Source organism: Mustela nigripes, chromosome 3 (assembly GCF_022355385.1).
Source record: "Mustela nigripes isolate SB6536 chromosome 3, MUSNIG.SB6536, whole genome shotgun sequence".
NCBI classification, from domain to species: Eukaryota; Metazoa; Chordata; class Mammalia; order Carnivora; family Mustelidae; genus Mustela; species Mustela nigripes.
The window spans coordinates 109,739,114-109,760,415 of record NC_081559.1 but is presented as its reverse complement, the minus strand read 5'-3'; the positions used below and the strand labels follow the sequence as shown (position 1 = coordinate 109,760,415).

General features: G+C 43.3%; 1 protein-coding gene and 1 long non-coding RNA gene across 2 annotated transcripts; one reads left to right on the top strand and one right to left on the bottom strand.

Moving 5' to 3' along the window:
- The first annotated feature begins 8,994 nt into the window (after nt 1–8,994).
- Nucleotides 8,995–21,032, top strand: LOC132013079 (uncharacterized). Its single transcript, XR_009402869.1, has 4 exons — nt 8,995–9,081; nt 19,013–19,109; nt 19,401–19,478; nt 20,949–21,032. It is a non-coding gene; the product is annotated as an uncharacterized LOC132013079 (long non-coding RNA).
- TEX51 (testis expressed 51) lies at nt 9,342–10,625 on the bottom strand. The gene is made up of 6 exons (XM_059392990.1): nt 10,424–10,625; nt 10,250–10,324; nt 9,919–10,008; nt 9,662–9,679; nt 9,489–9,572; nt 9,342–9,370 (listed from the first exon to the last, which is right to left on the bottom strand). The coding sequence occupies exons 1-6, from the start codon at nt 10,623–10,625 to the stop codon at nt 9,342–9,344; spliced, it is 498 nt and encodes a 165-aa protein (XP_059248973.1).
- Nucleotides 21,033–21,302: the final 270 nt, after the last annotated feature.

The following is a 21,302-nucleotide window of genomic DNA, read 5'->3' as shown; positions in this document are numbered from 1 at the left end:
CCACACAAGCATTTTGAAAGCCTTCTGGATTTCCTGAGGCAAAGAATATTGATCCTTAACTTCAAACAAATGTGAGAATATGCCCTTTTCTGTTTAGACATCTCTTTCATAAAAGAAAGGGGATCCTTGTCAAACACCAGCTATTGGTTAACACCATTGAGTGCTAATGACTTTCCTCTGACAGGATGGGCTCTACATTTTCATTTCTCAATAACCCACCTCTTTTCTGTTAAGATTCTCTTCTTTCAAATTGCCTCCGCATCTTTTTGGCTTTCCTCCTGACCTCCCTGCATGCAGCTGTTCTACCCTGAAGTCAGGATAAGAGGAGGAAAATTTGGTATGGGGCCTTTGAAGGTAGATGGACTCATGGACTAACTGGGACACCTTTGGATTTTTAACCTCTCTGGGTCTTGACCTATGATATGACATCTTCGAATCTTGTGGATTCAAAGGGTATATATGCCAGTGTTTGCCACCCACACACTTCCACACTAAATGGTGTGACAGCTGACAGGAACAAAGCAGGGGTCTGGCATCTAATGGAAAAATAGCCTTTTCTATGCGGTTATGTTGAAGGCCCGGAATGATTTATATAATGCAACTAGCCCAGTGCCTGGCAATTGGAGGTGCTCAAAAGTGATTTAAAAAGACATGGAAAAATTAATTTAGAAGAGCAAATGACATGCTCAAGTGGCATTTTCCATTGCGGACCAAGCAGTGACAGAAGAAAGGGAACACAGGGAATAGGGCCAGATTTCATTCTTACGATAGTGTTGATAAAAATGACCACCTATGGAGACAATACGCTATGACTGCTGCAGTGGGAATGAGGGGATGGAGGGTAAGACTTCTCCCTAGACCTCAGTTCCAGATTTACTTCTCAGTTTCCAGACATCGCAGAAAAGTCTGCAATGCTCTTTGGAAAAAAGATGTACCTGGGTAAATACAACATCTTTGAGTCTCCATTTCTTTATCTGTAAAGAGAAGATTATAATACTTATTCCAGGTTGGTACATTTAAATGAGATAAAGTGATAAGTGTCAGATAGAATAGAAATGAGAAAAGTGTCAAACATCTTTCTCCTGCCCAGCAGAGTCTCTGGCTATTGTGTGCTAGAACCAGGTCATATGGGAGATGTGTTTCTTTGGGGGAGAGGCTCAGTGTGACTGCAGATAGCATGTGGCAGATTTGGAAAACAAAGACTGGGAGATTTGGCCAGGCCAGTCATGGGAGGAGTTGTTGGTGACTGGGAGGGGAGAGTTGAGGGCGGGCGCCCTTGCTGGGAGCTTGGGCTCTTGTCTCAGCTGCTCCAGACTGACCAGTCAGGCTCTGAAGTACATAAGAACACTGCCAGAATCTGAAAAAGGCCTTGTACCAGACTTCCCTACTCACTGGCAGGAGCACTGGTAGATTCTGCCCACTGGCCAAAAAGAATGCCTCTCTGGAGCCCTGACAATGGAACAGCTAAGAAACCTGTGGATTCTGGGGGCATGTGTGCACACCCCTGTCCCCTCAATGCCCATGTGGGGTGGCAGCACTGTCACACCTCCCCTTCTGGATCGAATGAGATCCACTTGCCCATGTCTCCACTGGTACCTGCTATGGTCAGTGTTAGAGGCCAGTGTGTCCCCTGATATCCCATTGTGGCTTTTGCAGGTGTTTTCTTTGTGCTGTAATGATGCTGAGTATCTTTTCATGTGCTTATCTGGCCCTTGAATATCCTCCATGGTGAAATGGCTTTTCATGTCTTTTCAACTTTTTTTTTTGGGTATAACGTATTTTTTATTCTAAACATTAAAAGAGATTACAGAGACGATAAAATATGTAGAAAGATTATAGAGAGACAGTACATTATAGATGTTTATTGTTAATATGATGGTGTGTGTGCTTCCAACACATTTTCTATGCATTCATATACATGGTGAAATGTCTTTCCAAGTCTTTTGGACATTTTCTAATGGGATTGTTTGACTTTTACTGCTAAGTTTTGAGAATTTTTTATATATTCTAGATACTATCCCTGTGTCAGATGTGTGGTTTGCATATCTTTCTTTCCAGTTTGTAGCTTGTTGTTTCATCCTCTTCACAAGGTCTTTCATGGGTGAGAGTTTTTATTTTGATAAAGTTCAATTTATCAGTTTTTTCCTCCTATAGATTGTGCTTTTGATATAATCCAAGGATTCTTTGTCTAATTCCAGATCCCAAAGTCTTACCCCTATATGTTACACTGCAACTTTTAATTTGTTTTACATTTAATCCTATGATATATTTGAGTTCATGTTCTTATAATGTATGGGACTTAAGTCCACACTCATATTTGCCTATGGATGATCAATTACTCAGCATTATTTGTTTAAAAATGCATCTTAAGTCTATCATCTATGTATATCTATCTATATTTATAGATAGATATATATGTATTACTCCTAACACCTATTTACTTATTTACTTATTTTTAAATGATTAATTAAAATCTTCTTTCATTGTAATTCCAGAGTAGTTAAGATACAGTGTGATATTAGCTTCAGGTGTACCATATAGTGATTCAACAGTTCCATATAACACATGGTGTTCATCCACAAGTACCATCCTTAATCCCCATCACCTATTTACCCTCCCCCCAACCCCTGCCCCAGCCACCTTCTCTCTGGTAACTATCAGTTTGTTCTCCATAGTTAAGAGTCTATTTCTTGGTTTGTCTCTTTTTTCTTTGTTTTGTTTCTTAAATTCAACATATGAGATCATATGGTGTTTGTCTTTCTCTGACTTATTTCACTTAGATTACACTCTCCAGATGCATCTGTGTTGTTGCAAATGGCATAATTTCATTCCTTTTTTATGGCCATGTATGAAATTTTTTTAATTAAAAAAATTTTTTTTAGTATGAAATATTTTTAAATGAGTAATATCATCTGGGCCTTGGGGCACCGGATGTGGAGGTGCACTGAGGATGCCAAAGCATGTACAGCCTCTGTGGACTTCCCGCTATAGTCACCAAAGATCACACAGCTCTTGGTGTTGTGGGTCCAACAACCTGAGCTGATGAAGTCATCACTGCCCCCACCCCCCACTAACCCAGTCCCTACACACACCCTTAAACCTGGAGCCTCCAACATGTCCCCACCCATAAGTGAAGGTTTCTCCTTACCAAAGTTAGTCCATAAATATGGAAGAGGTGACTGCTTCTTCAAAGAAGCAGACACATACCCAAGGCTACAGGGATCATGAAAAATCAGGGAAACATGACATTACCAAAGGAACAAAGTAAATGTCTAGTAACTGACTTTAGAGAAATTTAGATCTGTTAATTGCCTGACAGAATTCAAAATAATTATTCTAAAGATAGTCAGAGAGCTACAAGAGAACACAGCTAAATAATTCAATGTAATTATGGAAAGCAATATAAGAACAAAATAAGAAATTCAACAAAGAGATAGAAAAACACAAAAGAACCAAACAGAAATTTTGCAGTTGAGCATGTATCCAAAGGTAATGAAAAACAAACTCTTTTCTTTTTTTTTTTTTTTTTTTAAGATTTTATCTGTTTATTTGAGAGAGAGATAGGGAGACAATGAACGGGGTTGTCGTGGAGGAAGAAGTAGGGCAGCAAGCCAGATGCGGGGCTTGATCCCAGGGTCATGAACTGAGTCAAAGGCAGAATCTTAACTGACCGAATCACCCAGAAGCCCACAAAAACAAACTCTTGAGAAGATCTCTGCACTTCCTGTTCATCGCAGCTTTATTCAGAGCAGTCAAGACATGAAATCAACCTAAATGTCTATCAACAGATGAATGGATAAATGGATAATGGATATCTATCTATCTATCAATCTATCTACTTATAAATACACACAAACATACATACATACATATATTACATTTTATTATAACATAATAATATAATATCTATAAAATGACATGGATATTCATGTTATTCAGCCATGAGAAAGAAGGAAATCCTGCCATTTCCAAAAACATGGATGGTCTTGAGGGCTTTATGCTAAGGGAAATAAGTCAGACAGAGAAAGACAAATACTGTATGATATAACTTACGTGTGGAAATCTAAAAGAGCCAAACTCATAGAAACAGGATAGAATGGTGTTGGGGAATGGGGAAATGGGGGAGATATTGGTCAAAGGGTACAAACTTCTAGTTATAAGACAAATAAGTTCTAGAGATCTAATGTACAGGATGGTGCTAGTTAATAATATTGTATTATATACTTGATAGTTCCTAAGAGAGCAAATTTTAAATATTCTCACCAAAAAAAAAAAAAAAAAAAGGTGGTAACTATATGATGTGAGAGAGATGGTAGTTAATGCTGTGGTGGTAATCATTTTGCAATTTTGTAGATATTTCAAATCAATACATTACATCTCCTTAAACTAACACAATGTTGTATGTCAATTTTATTTGAATAAGCTGCAAAGAATACTTTTGGGCAAATTAGTCGCACATATTTTAAAACTTATATGGGATAACTGATAATCTTGATCATTTGTAGGTTTGTTTCTATTGTTTGATTTTTCTCTTGATTTTATTTTTGGTATGGATTTTAATATTTGTTTGAATACTGGATATTGTAAATAAAACATGGTAGTGGCTTTAGATGATATTATTTTCCTTTAGAAGATATTTACTCTATCCTCCAGCATTGATATAAAATAAGAATAGTTCTCTTTAATTTTGTCAGAGGCTGAATTCCATGCTTTGTAAGGATTGGTCTGCCTCTGGTGTACTAGGCTATTACCAATCAATACCTTGGACTATTTATTAAAACTTGTCTTCCTATGTGGGTCAGCAACTCTAATTTTTATTTCCCTAGCAGGCAAATCTCTGACAAATTGTATTTCAGATCTTTTCTGTTTGATTTCTTTGTCTTTGGGCCTGTGCTGGTTAAGAACAGGCTTGCTCCTGGGAGGATGGGACAAACAGATGCAATGCATTTGTTTGCATTTTCTGCATCTCTGTACTTCCAGGCATCTGGACCTCTCACATTCTATCTTGGCAAAGTAGAGCTCCAAGTTTTCTCTCTTCAGCCCATGATATTGTTAAAAGCTTTGATGACTTCTCCACACTTTGCAGGCATCTACTGGACAGCCCCCCAAGCTTCTCAACCTGTACTGTTGAAGCCCAGAAGTGCCAAGGAGAAATTCATTGCAAGACAAGGGCTTGTCACCACAGAGAACTCTACTTCTGTCTGGGACCTTGGACCCATTAGGGACCTGGTGCCTTAAACAGACTTTTGTCTCATTTTGCTCTTTTGATGTATTTTATTTTTAGTTGCCCTTGGATGGTAGTGTTGGTATGCTGTAAGCTGCTCTGTCATACCTCGAAGCATAAAGTCCTTCAGAGTCTATATTTTGACCAAGATTTACCTGAGTCAAAATTCTTTGATCTTTCTACTCTAGCAGAACTCAGTATCTGCTTTTCATGCAAATATACCCTCAAATAATAATAAAAAAATCTGTTGATAAGAGATATACACATACAGACCCACAAACTCATAAATTATACCTGGGATTTTCTATTTCTGCTGCATGCATCAGAAAGCAGTTGCTCTGGATACTTTTGAAGTAATGGTTTAAGTCCCAATTTAAATATAAATAGGAAGCCAATATCACCACCATGAAAGCCTGGCTTTCCCTCTCTCCTAGGTGGCAGCCAGCTTTTACAGACACACAGAATCACAGTTTCCTGGAGGTCCATTACTACAGCCTGGGGCTCTGGCTCAGTCACTCAGAATGGATATGAGGATGTTCTCACCATTTGGCTATAGCTATGTCTTTATGCTTTCCCCAAAAACCTTATATCCATGGACCCTTCCTCTGTTTTGTGAGGCAGGGATAATCTGTGGAGCTGGATGGAGGGGATATCTCAGCTGCCTGCATGTGGAGCCGCATACACCTGGCATAGCTACTCTTTCTCTGTCTGGATCCCTGACCTTTCCCTAGGACTCAGGCCTGCCACTGGCAAAGCCCTCCACTACTTCTTCCTAGCCCTCCTTGCTCACCTACTTTCATTCCCTTTGGGCCTGGGTGCTTCTGTGGTCCCCACCTCTCAACGTCCTCTTACCTGGGCCTCTCCCTTCAGCCATATCACATTTCTTGGAGTTGCCTGAACCTATCAAACCTCTCATACCTCTGCTATGCTGCAACACTAAACTCTCAATGACAACACTTCTCTCTTCCTTCACACCTTCCATGGTTTCTCATTGTTGAAGACACCACCTTGAAAGGGGGTGCTTCCTGGGTCTTCCTGGGCTGGGGGCTGGAGATACCTATGGCTGGGGACCCACAGCTGCTCTCAGCCATTGGACTCCCTGTACTGGTTGCCATTTATGGTCTATATACATTTTGCCTCAGTGTCTTGCAGTCCCCCCATTGTAGCCATGTTGTGGCCCTTATGGCAGGCTGGTTCTACTGGAATCAGGTCACTTCCAGGCTGGGTGCTAGCTCTGGAAGAGGGGCACCAGAAGGGCCTGTGGAGACAAAAAGACTTGTTTCAGCAACTGGGCTGTGGGTCCTGGCAAGATTTCAGTGGACTGGGGGTGAGGTGAAGGGGTGAGGGCATTGCATTTTGACCCAAAGCATGAACAAATGTAGGATGGCAAATGTGAATTCAGTGGGCTCCAAGGCCAGGGCATACCAACCTGGCTGAAGCATGACATCTTCCCTCCATGCTCAGATGGAGGAACAGATGCAGAAGGGGGAGACTAAAACCTTAGCATCAGAGACAGGACTTGAGTCCAGGTTCTGGGTTCTTGTCCTTAGCTCTGGTCCCAGACATGATTCCTTTCAGCTCCCAGTGGTTGGCCTGCTGAACAGGCTCTGGGCCTGGCAGTGGCTTCAGTGTTGCCAGAGTAGAGCCTGTTTAGTCTCAAATAGAGCCTGAGCCTGAGCCAAGGATGACAGGCCAAGAGAAGGAGTGAAGAAAGATACAAGGTTGGGTGGAAAGGGCAGAGTTGAGCCTGGAGGACTCAGAGGTTCCATTTAATCTGGCAGCCTTGGGGGCAAACAGGAAAGGGACATGGGGATGGAGGAGGAGGAGGCAAAGCCCCTGTCTATTCCCACTACCACAGGCAGAGTCAGGGAAACCTCACTGTTAGCAGCACCAGATTCACTGGGGACCTGGGTGTTGTCAGGCTGGGCATCTTAGCCAGAATGTCAGGGAGGTCTGTTTGAATGTGACTTGGAGCCTGTTTTCTGAAGCTTTTCTTCTCCTAGTCCCTGGGCCATGAGCTGGCCTCTCACTGCTTCTGTTCCATACCTGGGCACAGGGACCGAGGCCATCTCTGCCTTCATCTTTAGTGCTGGAATTAAGTGAGACTGGACTGAGCCTGTGGAGTTACCACTGCTGGGACCAGAGCAGTAGGAGAAGGGTGTTTCAGAAGAGTAAGGGTGCTGGGCCAGCAGAGGGAGGGTGAGAGGAGGGAACAAGCCCCTTTAGGACCTTATGGAGATGATCTCAGTGTCAGCTGGGTCTGTCCCTACCCCACGGGAAGCCGATGCTATAGTTCATCAGAATAATAGGAGGATGTTTTAATGAAAGGCATTTACAAGGCATGGGCACAGGAAAACCACAAGACAGAGTGTAGTCTTTTGGACCACAGGAATGCTACCACCCTCTGTTGGAGAGTGTCAGGCAAGGGACAGTTACTGGAACTCAGAGATGAATGAGCTTCCTGACAGCAACTGTGATCTTGGTTCAGACCAGTGGACTGCTGGGTTCCTGCTGAGACAAGAAGCAGGGCATTTACACCCCCACCTTCTGCATGCCATTGCCTCTGTCCCTCTGAACTCTTGCTGGCTAAACCTAACCAGAAGCAGAGAGCAGGAGGGCCACGTTGATTGTCTATATATGTCAGGGAGTGTGGTGGCCCCTGTGGGGAGAGGGTCTCCAGAGGGACAAGGACAGCTATAGGTGGAGGGCACGTTGTGGAGATTTGCCGCCACTGTTTCCTGGTCCCCTGGCCCTGAGTGTGTACTCTCATTAAGAGGATATGGGGCCTCCTGAGCCCCAGCCTTGATCCCACTTTGCTCTGGATGTCACACTCTGGGAGCCAGGGTTGAGACCTCCAGCCTTGCTACCCCCAGCTTTCCCTACTTGGGACACCTACATTCTGTCAGGGGTCTCCATTCCCAGTACCTTTTCAGCTTCCTTCTTCCTCTTCCCATACCAGAAAATGTACCATCTGGGCCAGGAAACAGAGTGGAGATGGGTCAGTCAAGGAGTAGGTTTGTCTTCTCTGGGGATGCTAGGGCTTGAGAGTCACTCACCCACTTCCAGCTATGGCTGCCAGAAGCAGAATAATGCCAAGGCTCACAAACCATGCGAGGATTCTCCGGCTCCTGGCTGGGGGGTATAAAAGGGGGAGCCAGGTGTTTGGGGGGGCGGGCAAGGAAGGCCATCTGGGCCCAGAGAGACTACATTCTTTCCTCCTTGTATTTGTCCACTCAGTCATTTGTTTGCAAACACTTTCTGAGCACCTACTGTATACATGGCATATATTAGAGATAAATGAGACATGGTCCCTGCTCTCTATGAGGTAGGCTAGCAAACAATTATGGTGTGGTGTCCCAGGGAAGCAGAGGAGGACAGAACAGAGGAAAAGTAGGAAGGCTGATGAGCTTCAGGCGGGGGAGCTTGTCAGGGAAACCTTCTTAGGAAGTAGGACTTCTGACTGGACTTTGAAAAACAAGTACGAGTTCAGTTTTGCTCCCATGGTCAAGTGAAAAATTGTGCTGTAGGCAGAGGACACAGAATTCAAAGAAAAAGTTTGAAGTCATCTGTATGTACAGCATGTCAGTAGCTCAGTGTGGCTGGGGAGGAGTGGGGTGGTGGAAGGTGTGTAGGGGATATTTGCACAAGGCCTTCCGAAGAGCTAGGCCTTATCTGGAGAGCAGTTGGGCTACAAACAGGGTGTGTCATAGGAAGATTTGCTCTTTGAGAATGTTCCTTGGTTATTGAGTAAGATGTGGCCAAGAGGGGCAGGGAGGCCAGCTGAGTGACGCTAACATAATCCAGATGAGAAGTGAGGATGCCTGAGGAATGGTGGTGGATACTGCAATGAAAACATGGTAACACATTTAAGAATTATTTAACAAGATTTGGTGATTGCATGTCTTGACTATAGGGGAGGGAAGTTCCTGGTTTAGGAGGCTTAGGGCTTGTGTGGGGTCATTTGCCGAGAGGGACCCTGAGGGAAGAGCAGATTGGGGGTGGGGGAGTTGAGTTTGAATATGTTTCCAAGCATGCTTGCTTTGAGGGCCTGAGAAACCTCCAGGGGAGATGTCCTAGAGGCAGATGGCTTTATGGCTCTGAAGTTGGACATGTGGCATCAAGAAATCCCAGGAATTGCTATGTTCTCTGGATGGACAGCAAAAAGAGCTTGAGGCTGAGCAGAGGAGGAAGACAATCCAAAGACAACAATGACCCAGGATGGAGTACGGGCAGGTTGGATGCAGGATGGCTAGCTGCCACTGACCTGGGCAGAGAGTTGGGTCTTTGCAGGTAAGAAGGTGTGTCTTGCAGCTGGCACAGTTGATGACCTCCAATGTGGGGTGGAGTTCTGTTAGAGAGGATAGGCAGTAGCCTTAGCCAGGGCCATGTGCCCCACACCTCTCATTCCCCCACCCCCAAGTCCCCATACATACTCACCACAAGACTTGTTACAAGCTGCCCAGGAGGGTGAGATGATAGAGAAACTGAAGTGCTGGGGGAGGCAGACAGAGCCACAAAGGGTTGGGGTATCATCAAGAAAGGGAACTTGGAGAAGGTGTGGACAGGCGCCCAGTATGTGGGCAAATGGGGATTCCTGAGGAGGGACATTGGAGGGGCTGCAGACTGGGCTCTGTTCTCAGTCTTGTGAAAGGTGAAGGGCTGGGTGGTGGGCAGGGGCCATCTCCACCGCTCACCCTTCTCCTTCAGCTTCTTAGACGTCTCATTCAGCCTGTTAGTAAACACCTGTTTCTGAACATTAATCTCTCTCAGAAGTGATGGTTTATCTGAGTGGAAAAGGAAGAGAGGAAGAGGTGTGTTCATCATCTACATTTTATAGGTGGAAACAATTACATAACTCAAGATTGGGAATTCGAGCCAAGTTTTTCAAACAGTAACTGCACAGAGCACATAGATGCTGGGTCAGTCACCACTCTTCACCACATATCCCCACCCCAGGCCAGCAGGCCCTCTAGAAGTGCCTTGGCGTTCTGGGTTTTGTCAACAGAAGCCTGGGGGCTTCCTCACCATCTCGAAACTTCTTAATGGCTTCATCTATGTGATTGAATAATTTGGCTGTTGCTTCTTCCATATGGGCATGATCTGAGAATGAGATGTGGGATGAAGGGCAGTTAGGGGTATAAGATCCCAGGTCAGGTAAAGGGCCCAGCCCTGTTCCCTAGTGTCTAGGCTGTGCCTCACCAAGATACCAGGGTTCTGGGAAAACATAATCCTTCTTCAGGAATAGGGAGTGGATGCTTTGGGAGAGATCTCTGGGTGGTCCTGGGGAGCCCCATAGAATCTGTAGGTCATAGTCTATCAATGCAGGCAGTTGTGGCCAGCAGTGGAAGCAGCTCTTCCCATTGATGGCAGGCAAGAGACAGGCAAGCAGAAGCAGCAGCATCTTCTGGGGTCTTCACTCTATGCTCTTAATACCCTGCCTAGCAGTTCCACATGGAATGATGGTAGTCCCTCTCCCTGGAAACCACATTCTCTTTGCAGAACAAAGGTAAATTCCACAGGGCACAGTGAGGGCCAGTCATGATACAAAACTAGGCTGTGGTGCCAGAACGAAGTCAAGGTCTCAATATCTCCCTCTGAATATGAGGTCACTTATGTTCTTGGGGAGGATTCTTGTGAGGATCAGAGAGGTGGCTGTGCAGTCTTGTGTTGATGATCAGCTCTCCTGATGGTATTTACCATGTATGACACAGTTCAATTGGCTGAAATTTGAGAAGTCAGGAGGGAACAGCACAAAGAGAGGGCTAGTTATGTAAAGAACATGATTCACTTTTCCACATAGAGACGGTCAGCCAAGGGGAAGCTTATGGAAAATATATCTTTTTCATGGCACATATCAATTAGCAGCTGTCTTGTGCCTGCCCAAGCCAAAGGAACATAGCTATTCCTACCACAGTGTAGTATAGACACACTATAGACAGAGTTCCAGCCTGTAACTGGATGTACAGAGAGAGAAGTCATCTTTGGGCCAGTAGTTCTTGTGTGTAATGTGCACTGAAGAAAAACAAAGCTCCTTACCTGTGGGTAAGGTGTGGTAAAGAAAAAGCCAGTGGAATATTTGTCACTGCTTAGCTGGTAAGCTTTTTGTCTTCCATGCCAGCTTCTGAGTGTCTGAGGCTGGATTATGAGCAGCTGAAAGCCACCAGGCATTTGAAGAATGTGTCTTACATGAATAGGAGGAAAAACAAAACAAAACAAAACAAAACAAAACAAAACCCTAATAGCAAGAAATCAAAACAAAAGCAAACAAAAACCATAGGAAAAAGAAAGGGTACAAAGATCTGGTGAGAAACAAAAGAAAACTTAGAACACCACTATTTAAATAAACTATTGCTTTCTCCAGACAAGAAGAGACAGCTATGTAAAGGAAAAATAGAATAACAAAAATTATTGGAGATTAAAAATATAATAGCAGGAATTCAAAAAAATTCCATAGAAGTGTTAGGAGATAAAGTTTTAGAAATCTCCCAGATAGAAGTACAGAAAGACAGACACAAGAAATAGGAAAAAAAGATACATTAAATAGTCAATCCACGAATTCCAATATCCAGCTATTATAAGTTTCAGAAAGAAAGAACAGAGAAAATTGAGGGAAAAATTATTCATGATAGAAATTTGGTAGGAAGTATATATGGATAGGAATTTTATCTTATAGGGAGAGGAATTTGGAGGACAGGCATCAAGATTTGCCAGAAGAAATAGTTGAATTGGTAAATTCCATCAGGTGGGCTCTGAGATGAGAGAGTGATTCTGAGTACAACACAGCTGATGCTTTCCCAATGACTGGACAGTTTTGAGATTAAGGAATTAGCATACTTTTTCTACTCAGGCCATGCTCTGGAAGGAAGGTCCCAAATCAGGACTGGAAAAAACAGTGCTCCCTCCCCTGATGTCCTGGATACCATTCAGAGGTATATAATTATGCAAGTCAGTAGCTTACAATGTTTGCCATCACTTGTGGTGAAAGGGGGGCTCTGCCCAGCCTGTGTGAAAACACAGTATTGACAGAAATGATACAAGGAAGAAATTTTAGAAAGCCATGTATTTCCATATTGAAGGGGCCCACTGAGCAGATATTGAGGGGTAAGAATAGGGAAAACCACACCAAGGCACAGAGAAAAAAAAAAGACCATGTGCAATAATCAGAATTACTTCAGACTTCTTAAGAGCAATGTAGGAAATAGTAGACAATGGAACAATTTTATATTCTGAGTAAAAATGTATCCATGTTATAACTCCATACTGAGGAAAATGTCAGGGAGGAAGAAAGACTATTTCAACCAGACAAGGTTTAAAATTAAACTCTATTATCTTTTCTCAAACTATTGGGGGATATGCTCCAACTAAATGAACAAAACAAGGAAACAAGATGAAGACATGAAGTCAGGAAATGGAAAATCTAACCTTGCAGAGAGGTGAGAAGAACCTCCATAGTGACACCCTAGAATGACAAGTGGTCCAGACTGTTTGACTCTCCTTGGATGAAGAAAATCCTGAAATAGGCAGCCTAGGTCAGCCTCCTCTGGGACTGGGTTCCTTTTCTGACTTTCTTTGGTATTATTTGTTCTCTTTTGCTTTTCCTTGGCAGGAATAGTCTTTTCTCAAAATGGAGGTGGTGATGTTCAATATTCAGGATTTTGTTTTGGGCAGTGAAATAATCGGAGTAGGTCTTTAGAGTGCTTTGGCATCAAGCTATCAGGAAACCCCTGCTGAAGTAAAGGAAATAATCTGTAAGAGGCAGTCATACTTGTTAGAGTTCTACCCTAAGATTTGGGTTTAAGCCCTAGAGTGTGCTACATCTTCCTTTACCTTAGTTTATGCTTGTCCTCTGGGAAACTTGTGAGGGTAGGTTTCAGGCGTCACTTTGTCCTTGGCCCAATACCATCTAAATTCACCTTGGCCTCCTAGTGTTAGTCAACTAAAGTGGTGCTGACACTTTGAAGTGGTAAAGATTTTATTTATTTGTTTGACCCACAGAGATCACAAGTAGGCAGAGAGGTAGACAGAGAGAGAGCGGGGGTGGGGGGGTGAGGTGGAAGCAGGCTCCCTGCTGAGCAGAGAGCCTGATGCAATGTGGGGCTCAATCCCAGGACCCTGAGATCATGACCTGAGCTGAAGGCAGAGGCTTAACCCACTGAGCCACCCAGGCACTCCTGAAGTAGTATTTAAATATAGAATCACAGAGACCATGGGCTTGGGGAGCTTTTGATCCAACACATTGCCTATGACTGGTAGCTCTTCACATCTTCATTTTCTAGCCTCGACTTGCTTGCCTTGATTTCTCTTCTTATTTCTGATTAATTCAATAGTTTGTTGTATACTTGGAATGAATTAGGAATTTGGATTGAATTAGAAGTCTAAATAGTAAGGGCAGCCCTTTCCATTGCTAGGCATCTTGGGGGTATTAGAGCCGCCTTCTGTATATTGAGATCACATCCATCCTGTGCCTCCTGCAACTTGGGCATGTCTCCTAACCCTGACAAAGGAAAGCTCATGCAGTTTTTGAAAACACAAATAAAGCTGCTTCTTTGAGGCCAAACATCCCTCTGGCCCAAGAGGTTTGTTTGTTTGTTTGTTTGTTTTTAGGTTCCCATCTTAGAATATGGTTTCCTGTCCCCTCCCCCCACATTCTGATTGCTTTCCTTTCAAACCATTTCTTTCTGCCAGAGAGAATGATATTGGCAAAATTGTTTGATACCATCACACATAGATTTCCCTGCATATTGCTTCATAACCAGTTACCACAAACTTAGTCGCCTGAACAACACACATTCATCATTTTATGGTGTCTTATAGGTCAGAAGTCTGGGCAAGGCTCACCTGGTCTCTATCAGGGTCTCACAAGGCTGAAATTGTGATGTTATAGAGTTGACCTTGAACAACATGGGTTGTAACTGTGTGGGTTTAATTATAAGTATAATTTTTCTTTTCAACAAATACATTATAGTACTATAAATGCATTTTTTTCTTCTTTATGGTTTCTTAACATTTTCCTTTCTGTAGTTTATTGGAAGAATAAAGTATATAATACATATAACGGGAAATATATGTTAATTGCTTATATTATTGTTAGGCTTTAGGTCAATAGTAGGCTACTAGTAATTAAGTTTTGGGGGAGACAAAAGTTATGTGTGGATTTTCCACTGTGTGGAAGGGGTTGGTGCCCTGAATCCTTATGTTGTTCAAGTGTCAAGTGCATATCCTAAGCTAATCAGAGGAATGAAATCCTTTATATTCACAACACTGCCTTATGTTCAGGGGCACAGGATTATACTGGGTATGGAAAACAGGGGACAGGAATATTGGGGATCATCACAGAATTCTGCCTACTACACCTCTAAATCTCAAATATTTACTCTTTGGATCTGTGGTAATGTCACTAGCCCCCCTCCCCACATATTTAGTCACCAATTTGGGTTATGAAACTATGCCTCCCCATAGCCCCTTAGTGTGAAAATAAGTTAGTTAGAGGCATAGCTGCATTGGCACCAACTGACACCAATTACCTGGAGTTAGTGCATACTCCATAGGTTGAGGACACCATCTATCATAAGACTGACCTCACTTCAGACACTAGCCACAGGGTCTGGGGTTCTAGGCCATCTTCATTTCTTACCACCTGGTTACAAATATGGGTTTTCCCACTATCCCCCCAGGTTTCATGATTTGCTAAAAAGACTCACAAAACTCAGGCAAGTGCTATACTTATGATTATAGCTTTATTATAAAGGATAGAAATTGGAAACAACCAGATGAAGAGACAAATAGGAGGGTCGCAAATGTGAAGTTTCTGTATCTTCAGGATGCCTCACCCTCCTGGTACGTTCCTTTTCCAGGAAGCTCACTTGAGCTTCAGTGTCTACAATTTTTATTGGGGTTTCATTGTATAGACATGATTGAGTCATTGGCTATGTGATTAAATCCAACCTCCATCTTCCCCCTCCTCTTAGAGGTTGGGCTGATACCGCCTGGATCAAAGTGCAAACACTCTAAACACATGGTATTTCTGGCCTAGCCAGATCCTGTCTTGAGTCACTGCCTTAGCATAATGTCAGCAGTAAGCACCCCCATAAGTAGCAAAGACATTCCTATCACTCAGGTTAAATCCAAGGATTTAGAGATTACCTCCTGGGAACCAGAGAGAAAGGCCAGCCAGATTCTTTACCACACAACAACAGCACATAAAGTTATTTCTGCTCATTAATATTTTGGCTTGAATACACCTGGATCCAGTCTTTGTAATGCTTCTGTTGGAACCTTCTGAGAGGTTCTCAAGTTCCAGGTCCAAGCTTTTGATTCACAGGTGCTGAATTGTGGAGATAGCAGGATAGTAGCAATGAGAGATCTAGGGACAAGTGGAACATTACAAGGTCATCTATTTTCACAGAGTGCACAAACAGATTAGCTTAGTTGGTCAGCAAAACTAGCTTAGAGGTTATTGGCTTGTAAATCCAGTGCAGTTGTTACAAGGAAGCTTCGTTGAAAGGGTGTTTGATAAATCCATGAAGTTAGTGTTGCCTTGGTAAATGCCTTTACAAAAGATTGAATTTAGTTTTTTGATTTTTTAAATGAAAAATAAAAAGAAAAAATCCTCACCAGATGACCTATCATAAATGAAATATTCATTTCATTTTCTTTCTGGTTAAAACTCATGTCTTGAAATGCTTTGTTGTATCTACTTAGAATGATCAATGGAGATGCCTGGGGGGACTTCTCCTGTAGAACTTGCTGCTAGAGAAGATTAAAATTGCATGAAGCCACTCATGTAATTTTAATGACCATCAAAAAGAATTTTGACTAGAATTGGGAGGAATTTAAAGTGAGATGCTTCTTCTGGGAAAGGCTGAGGCCATGGTCCTTTGGTATTGAAGGAGGCGTGATCAAGCATCTATAGGACATTTTGTCTTCCACCTCTGTTTCTAGTTAGAGACATTATTTCTACCATCAAGGGTTAAGGAAAGAACGTCTGCAAAACTAGGAGCTCCTGGCCATCTTCTTGCTGCTTCTAGAGAATCATGCAGGGTAAGAGATGGGCATGGACTTAATGGGGCTCAGTGACCCATGTGTTCTTCCTAGGAGGAATGAGCTGAGGCCCAGGATGGGAACTGATGAAGGTTCAAGTGCAGCATTGTGCTTTCCAGACCAAGGCTTACCACCGTATACTTATACCGTCTATCTCTCAGATTTTCCATTTTATGCTCACTGAGCTCCTGCATCCATAAAGCCTACTCAGATTTTTCCATCTCAGTGATTTCTACATCTTCTGATCCCTCAGAAGGCCATGTCTAAGTTTTTCATTAGGTAATTTGTTATCTGCTGATTTAGGGACACATTTTTTTTTTTTAACTATTGATTTAAAATGGCATTAAAATCCAGTATAAGCCATACTGCCCCCCAGACCTTACCATCCTGCTTTTAAATATGGGGTCACAATCACAATAACATTTCTCTGGGTCATCTTGTTTTTGCAAGCTCTCTGCTCTTGTGGCTCTCCCACTGTCAGTAGTTTGGGAAGCCCTCAGGTCATGTCTCCCCTGGGGTTGTGAGCACAGTTTATTTTATGCAGCTGGCCTGAAGTGTCTCCTCCTCTTTCTGATGCTGGGCTCCCCATTGCCACACTCCACACACAATGTTCTTAGCTTCTTCTTCCTTATTTTGGATGCAGGGGATTCTGACTTTTTGCTGGGAGCCCAGTACTCTCCTGATTCCCCTATGAGGCCACAACTACTATCCCAAAGAAGAAAGAGAAATGGCTCCTCTCATTCAGTCACAAGTTCAAAGCAGAATGTCTGTGTTCTAAGGCACTGGGGTAATTCTGATATTACTTGCTTTCTTCCAGTGGTTACATGTAGTAGCCCTTGACACAAGTTTGCTCATCTCCTCTCTTTGTTTCTTTCAGTAAGTTCTTTCTCATAGGCTCCTTGAAAAAAAGACTGGGACCTTTCCAGAAGTCTCCAAGACAGGTCTGATTTCTAAAGTAAATGTGGCAGGTAGAGACAGTGGGTTCACTTATGCTGATCAAAAGTGGTCTTTTTTTTTTCTTTTAAGATTTAATTTATTATTTGAGAGAGAGAATAGACAAACGGGGAGCAGCAGAGGGAGAGAGAGAAGCAGGCTCCTTGCTGAGCAGAGAGCCGGACATGGGGCTCCATCCCAGAACCCTGGAATCATGACCTGAGCCAAAGGTAGGCACTTAACCAACTGAGCAGCCCAGGTGCCCCACAAGTGGTCTTGATGGGACAAGTCTCCAGTTTCCAAATGGAATATTTGTTTTCCCTGGAGAAGAAGGCAAATAGGCAGAGAACTCTCAGGTATGGTAAGACTCCATCCTCCATGGCTTTTTGGTTTTTGCTGGTTAAGTAGAGCAGAACAGGGCCTTTGGCTGTCAGAAGGCCATAGCTATGTTGGGAACTAGGACATCTTCTCTCCGCTGAGCTGGCCATTGAGTCTGTTATGGCGTACAACTGAAGTTAGGAGGATGTGCTAATGCCAAGAATTTTGGACACCTTTGAAGGACTTAGGGACTGCCTGTCCTTTAATAAAACAAGAGATACTGGGGTCATAGGTCTATGTAAAGCCCTAAGTACAGACGTGTTCATCAATAGGGGAGGGACACAGCCTTAAGGCCAATGGTGGATGCACAGAGCTGAGGAATCTGCAAGGAGGAATTAGAGGCCTCAGGCAGAGCAGGAAACCAAAGTGGTGGTAGCCTGCTCCTGCCTGAAGTTCTTCAGTCCTGGGGATAAGAACACAAAGAAGTTTTTGGTCTGCAAGTGGACTCTATGCAAACCCTGTCAGCCACGCTGAGGGTCACAGGTTTAGGGCCCCAGGTGAATGGACGCCATGACCACTGCCATTCATTACTATCTAAGAAGCAGTAGAGATGGAGTGAAGAGATAGACTGGGTTTACTGTGGTCCTTCCTCCATGTGGAAATGAGGGAACAGGGAATAAATGTGCATGCAATCTTTCCCGAGTTGTATTTGGGTTTGAAATCTTGCTGACATTTCCCTGTTGTATTATTTTGGGCTAGTTTCTTCATGTCCCTGATCCTTGTATCTTCAAATTTAAAATGGGGATAGTTAAAGCACCTGGGGATTTTGTGAATATGTGTTATCAAGTGCTTAACGTAATGTATGTTATAAATTTCTCTTCAGTCCTTACCCTTCTCTTTGGGTGGACCTGAATTCAAATGGATCCTGTTGCCAAATAACAATAACTAAGCACTGTGAAGTGTGTACTACTAGGAATGGTGCTCAATCACAACAGACACTGTTAGATGTGCACAATCAGTGGGTATCCCCCTGCTAGAGACCAGTGTGCAGGGTACAGAGGGATGAGTTTTGTCCTATTGGGGGCTGAATAGCCATGTGACTGGCAACCCAGGCATGCCTGTTTGCAAGCACACACACACACACACATGCACGCACACACACATGTTTGCACATACTATGGTATGCGTCTTACTTAAGGGTTAACTAGTATAGATGAGTAGCTGACTGCTGTTGATTTGCATCTGGGAAGTAGTCTTTAAACACTTAGGCCTGCAGGACGCTGGAAAACAATTCCCCTGGATCCAGAAAAAATGGAGATCTAGTCAGTCCTGAAGTGGTGGGGTGAGTGAGTGGGGCCACTGTGGGTGCAGGCTGGATGAGACTTCTTGAGACCAGGGAGAGCCTTGCAATAGAGAAGTCCAAGTTCCCACTTGCTGGGTGAGCTTTCCCAGCCTCCTCTGGTTGTCAGGTGCTACAGTCCTTTCCCATCCATCTAGGAAACATCATTGATTGTGCCTGAAGCTTGCTGAGAGCTGTGCTAGGAGCTCCACAGAAAAGATGGAATGAAGAGCCTTCTACTATGCCTGGGAGGAGGTGGGTGATTGCTTCCTCTGGGATTTTTATGTTGCTCAAAGCTAAAGGGTGGGCAGTAGTGGATGTGGACCGTGGGGCATGAGGTCTAGCCTGGAGCGGATGCTCAGAAGAGCTAGTTATTAGGGGCTGGACTGGACCTAGCTTGGCAGCTAGTTGGAGGACACAGGAGAGGCCTGGAGGGTTCTTTTTATCTTGTTGGGAGCTAGGCTGTGCTGTCTGCTGCCTGTAAGGCCCTGTTCTGTGCTTCCATACTTCTAGTAAACCCCTCCTCCCATTCTTCATTCTCTCTAGCCACAGCTGCAGCCAGGGATTCCCCAGATCCTTGGGATATATCTTCTGGTTGAAGTCCCCCCAAGGCAGTGGACAAAGGTAATCTGCTCTGGGTGTCTCCATGGAGGTGAGGGTGATATGCAGCATGCTCCCATGCCTCTTTCTACTCCTTTCCTGGCTTCCACACCTGACACCTGCATATTTTCACCGCCTTCCTAGCCATAGCTGCTTTTTGGGAAAAAATATGCTCCTCCTCACTTATATTTCTTTTCTTTTTTTTTTTTTTAAAGATTTTATTTATTTATTTGACAGAGAGAGATAAAGTAAACCGAGGGGCAGGCCAAGAGAGAGGGTCCCGCATCGGGCTCTCTGCTCAGCGGGGAGCCTGATGCGGGACTCGATCCCAGGACCCTGAGATCATGACCTGAGCCGAAGGCAGCGGCTTAACCCACTGAGCCACCCAGGCACCCTCCTCACTTATATTTCAATATGTACCAGGATGTCCTTTCTGTTGGGAGTATTTGACTTCCTTGCTGTTGAACGAGAGGCTTTGTACTCTGTATTTTAAGCTTCAAGGGGACACAGCTATCATTTCAGAACCCGCTGTGATCCAGGTGGTTTATCCACATAATCACATTTAATCTTTACAGTAATTATATCAGTCCAGGTAGGCAAGGTCGGGCTCTAACCACACACCCTCACCTTTCAGTGGCCTGAAAAAAACAAAGACTTATTTGTCCTTTATGGTACTTATCCATATGGGTTGAATGGGTCTCTGATCATCAGAGCCACTCAGAGATTCTGACAGATAAAGCAGTCCTTCTTTTGGATCTTGTGGAACACCATACCAAGGGGAGAAGAGAGTGTGGGAGGGTCTTTTGTGGGTACTTAAAGGCTCTAGCAGCATAAGCAATAGAGATTGCTTCCACTCACAAGTCACAGGTAGATCTAGCCATAGGGCCTTTCCCAACCTCAATGATGTGGGCACTTACAAAGCTGTGGTCACCTTACAGGCATGACATTTTATAAAGTGACTGGAATGAGCCTTTCTGTTAAGATGCCTTCCTCCCCAACTGGCTCCCCATACCCTCCCTCCCACCCCTTGGCCAGAGGAGAAGCAGCATGCTTGGTTACCAGTGAGGGTGATCACCACATCAGCTTTGGAGGCAAGGGGGAGCATCCCTATGTGACATGCACCTGATAAGAGTTACTTCTGTGGGCAATGTGATGAGACAGCAGGTAAAAAACCCAGATCTCTCTGACCTGAAGATCCACTGCTCAGGGTGAATAGTTCTACTTTTTCAGCTTGTTAGTTTTTATTATCAAAGGTCACTTATAGAATCCTAAAAGTTTTTTAAACTCACACAGAGCTCCAGCCTAGAATATTGTTATGCCAACTACATGCAAAAGAATGCAACTGGACCACTCTCGTATACCATACACAAAAATCAACTCAAAATGAATTAAAGACTTAAATGGAAGACCTGAAACTATAAAACTCTTAGAAGAACACATAGTAAGTTCTTTGATATTGGTCTTAGAGATATTTTTTTGAATCTTTTTCTCTAGCAAGGACAACAAAAAGAAAAATAAATAAATGGAACTACATCCAACCAAAGAGCTTTTTGCACAATGAAGGAAACGATCAAAATGAAAAGGTATTTGCAAGTGATATATCTCATAAGGGGTTAATATGCAAAATATATAAGTAACTGAATTCAGTATTTAAAAAATATGATCTAAAAATGGGAAGAGGAAGTGAATAGACATTTTTCCAAAGAAGACATCCAGATGGTCAACAGACATATGCAAAGATGCTCATTATCACTTGATCATCAGGAAATACAAATCAGAACTACAATGAGATAACACCTTGCACCTGTCAGAATGTCTAGTATCAAAGACAAGAAATAACAAGTTTTG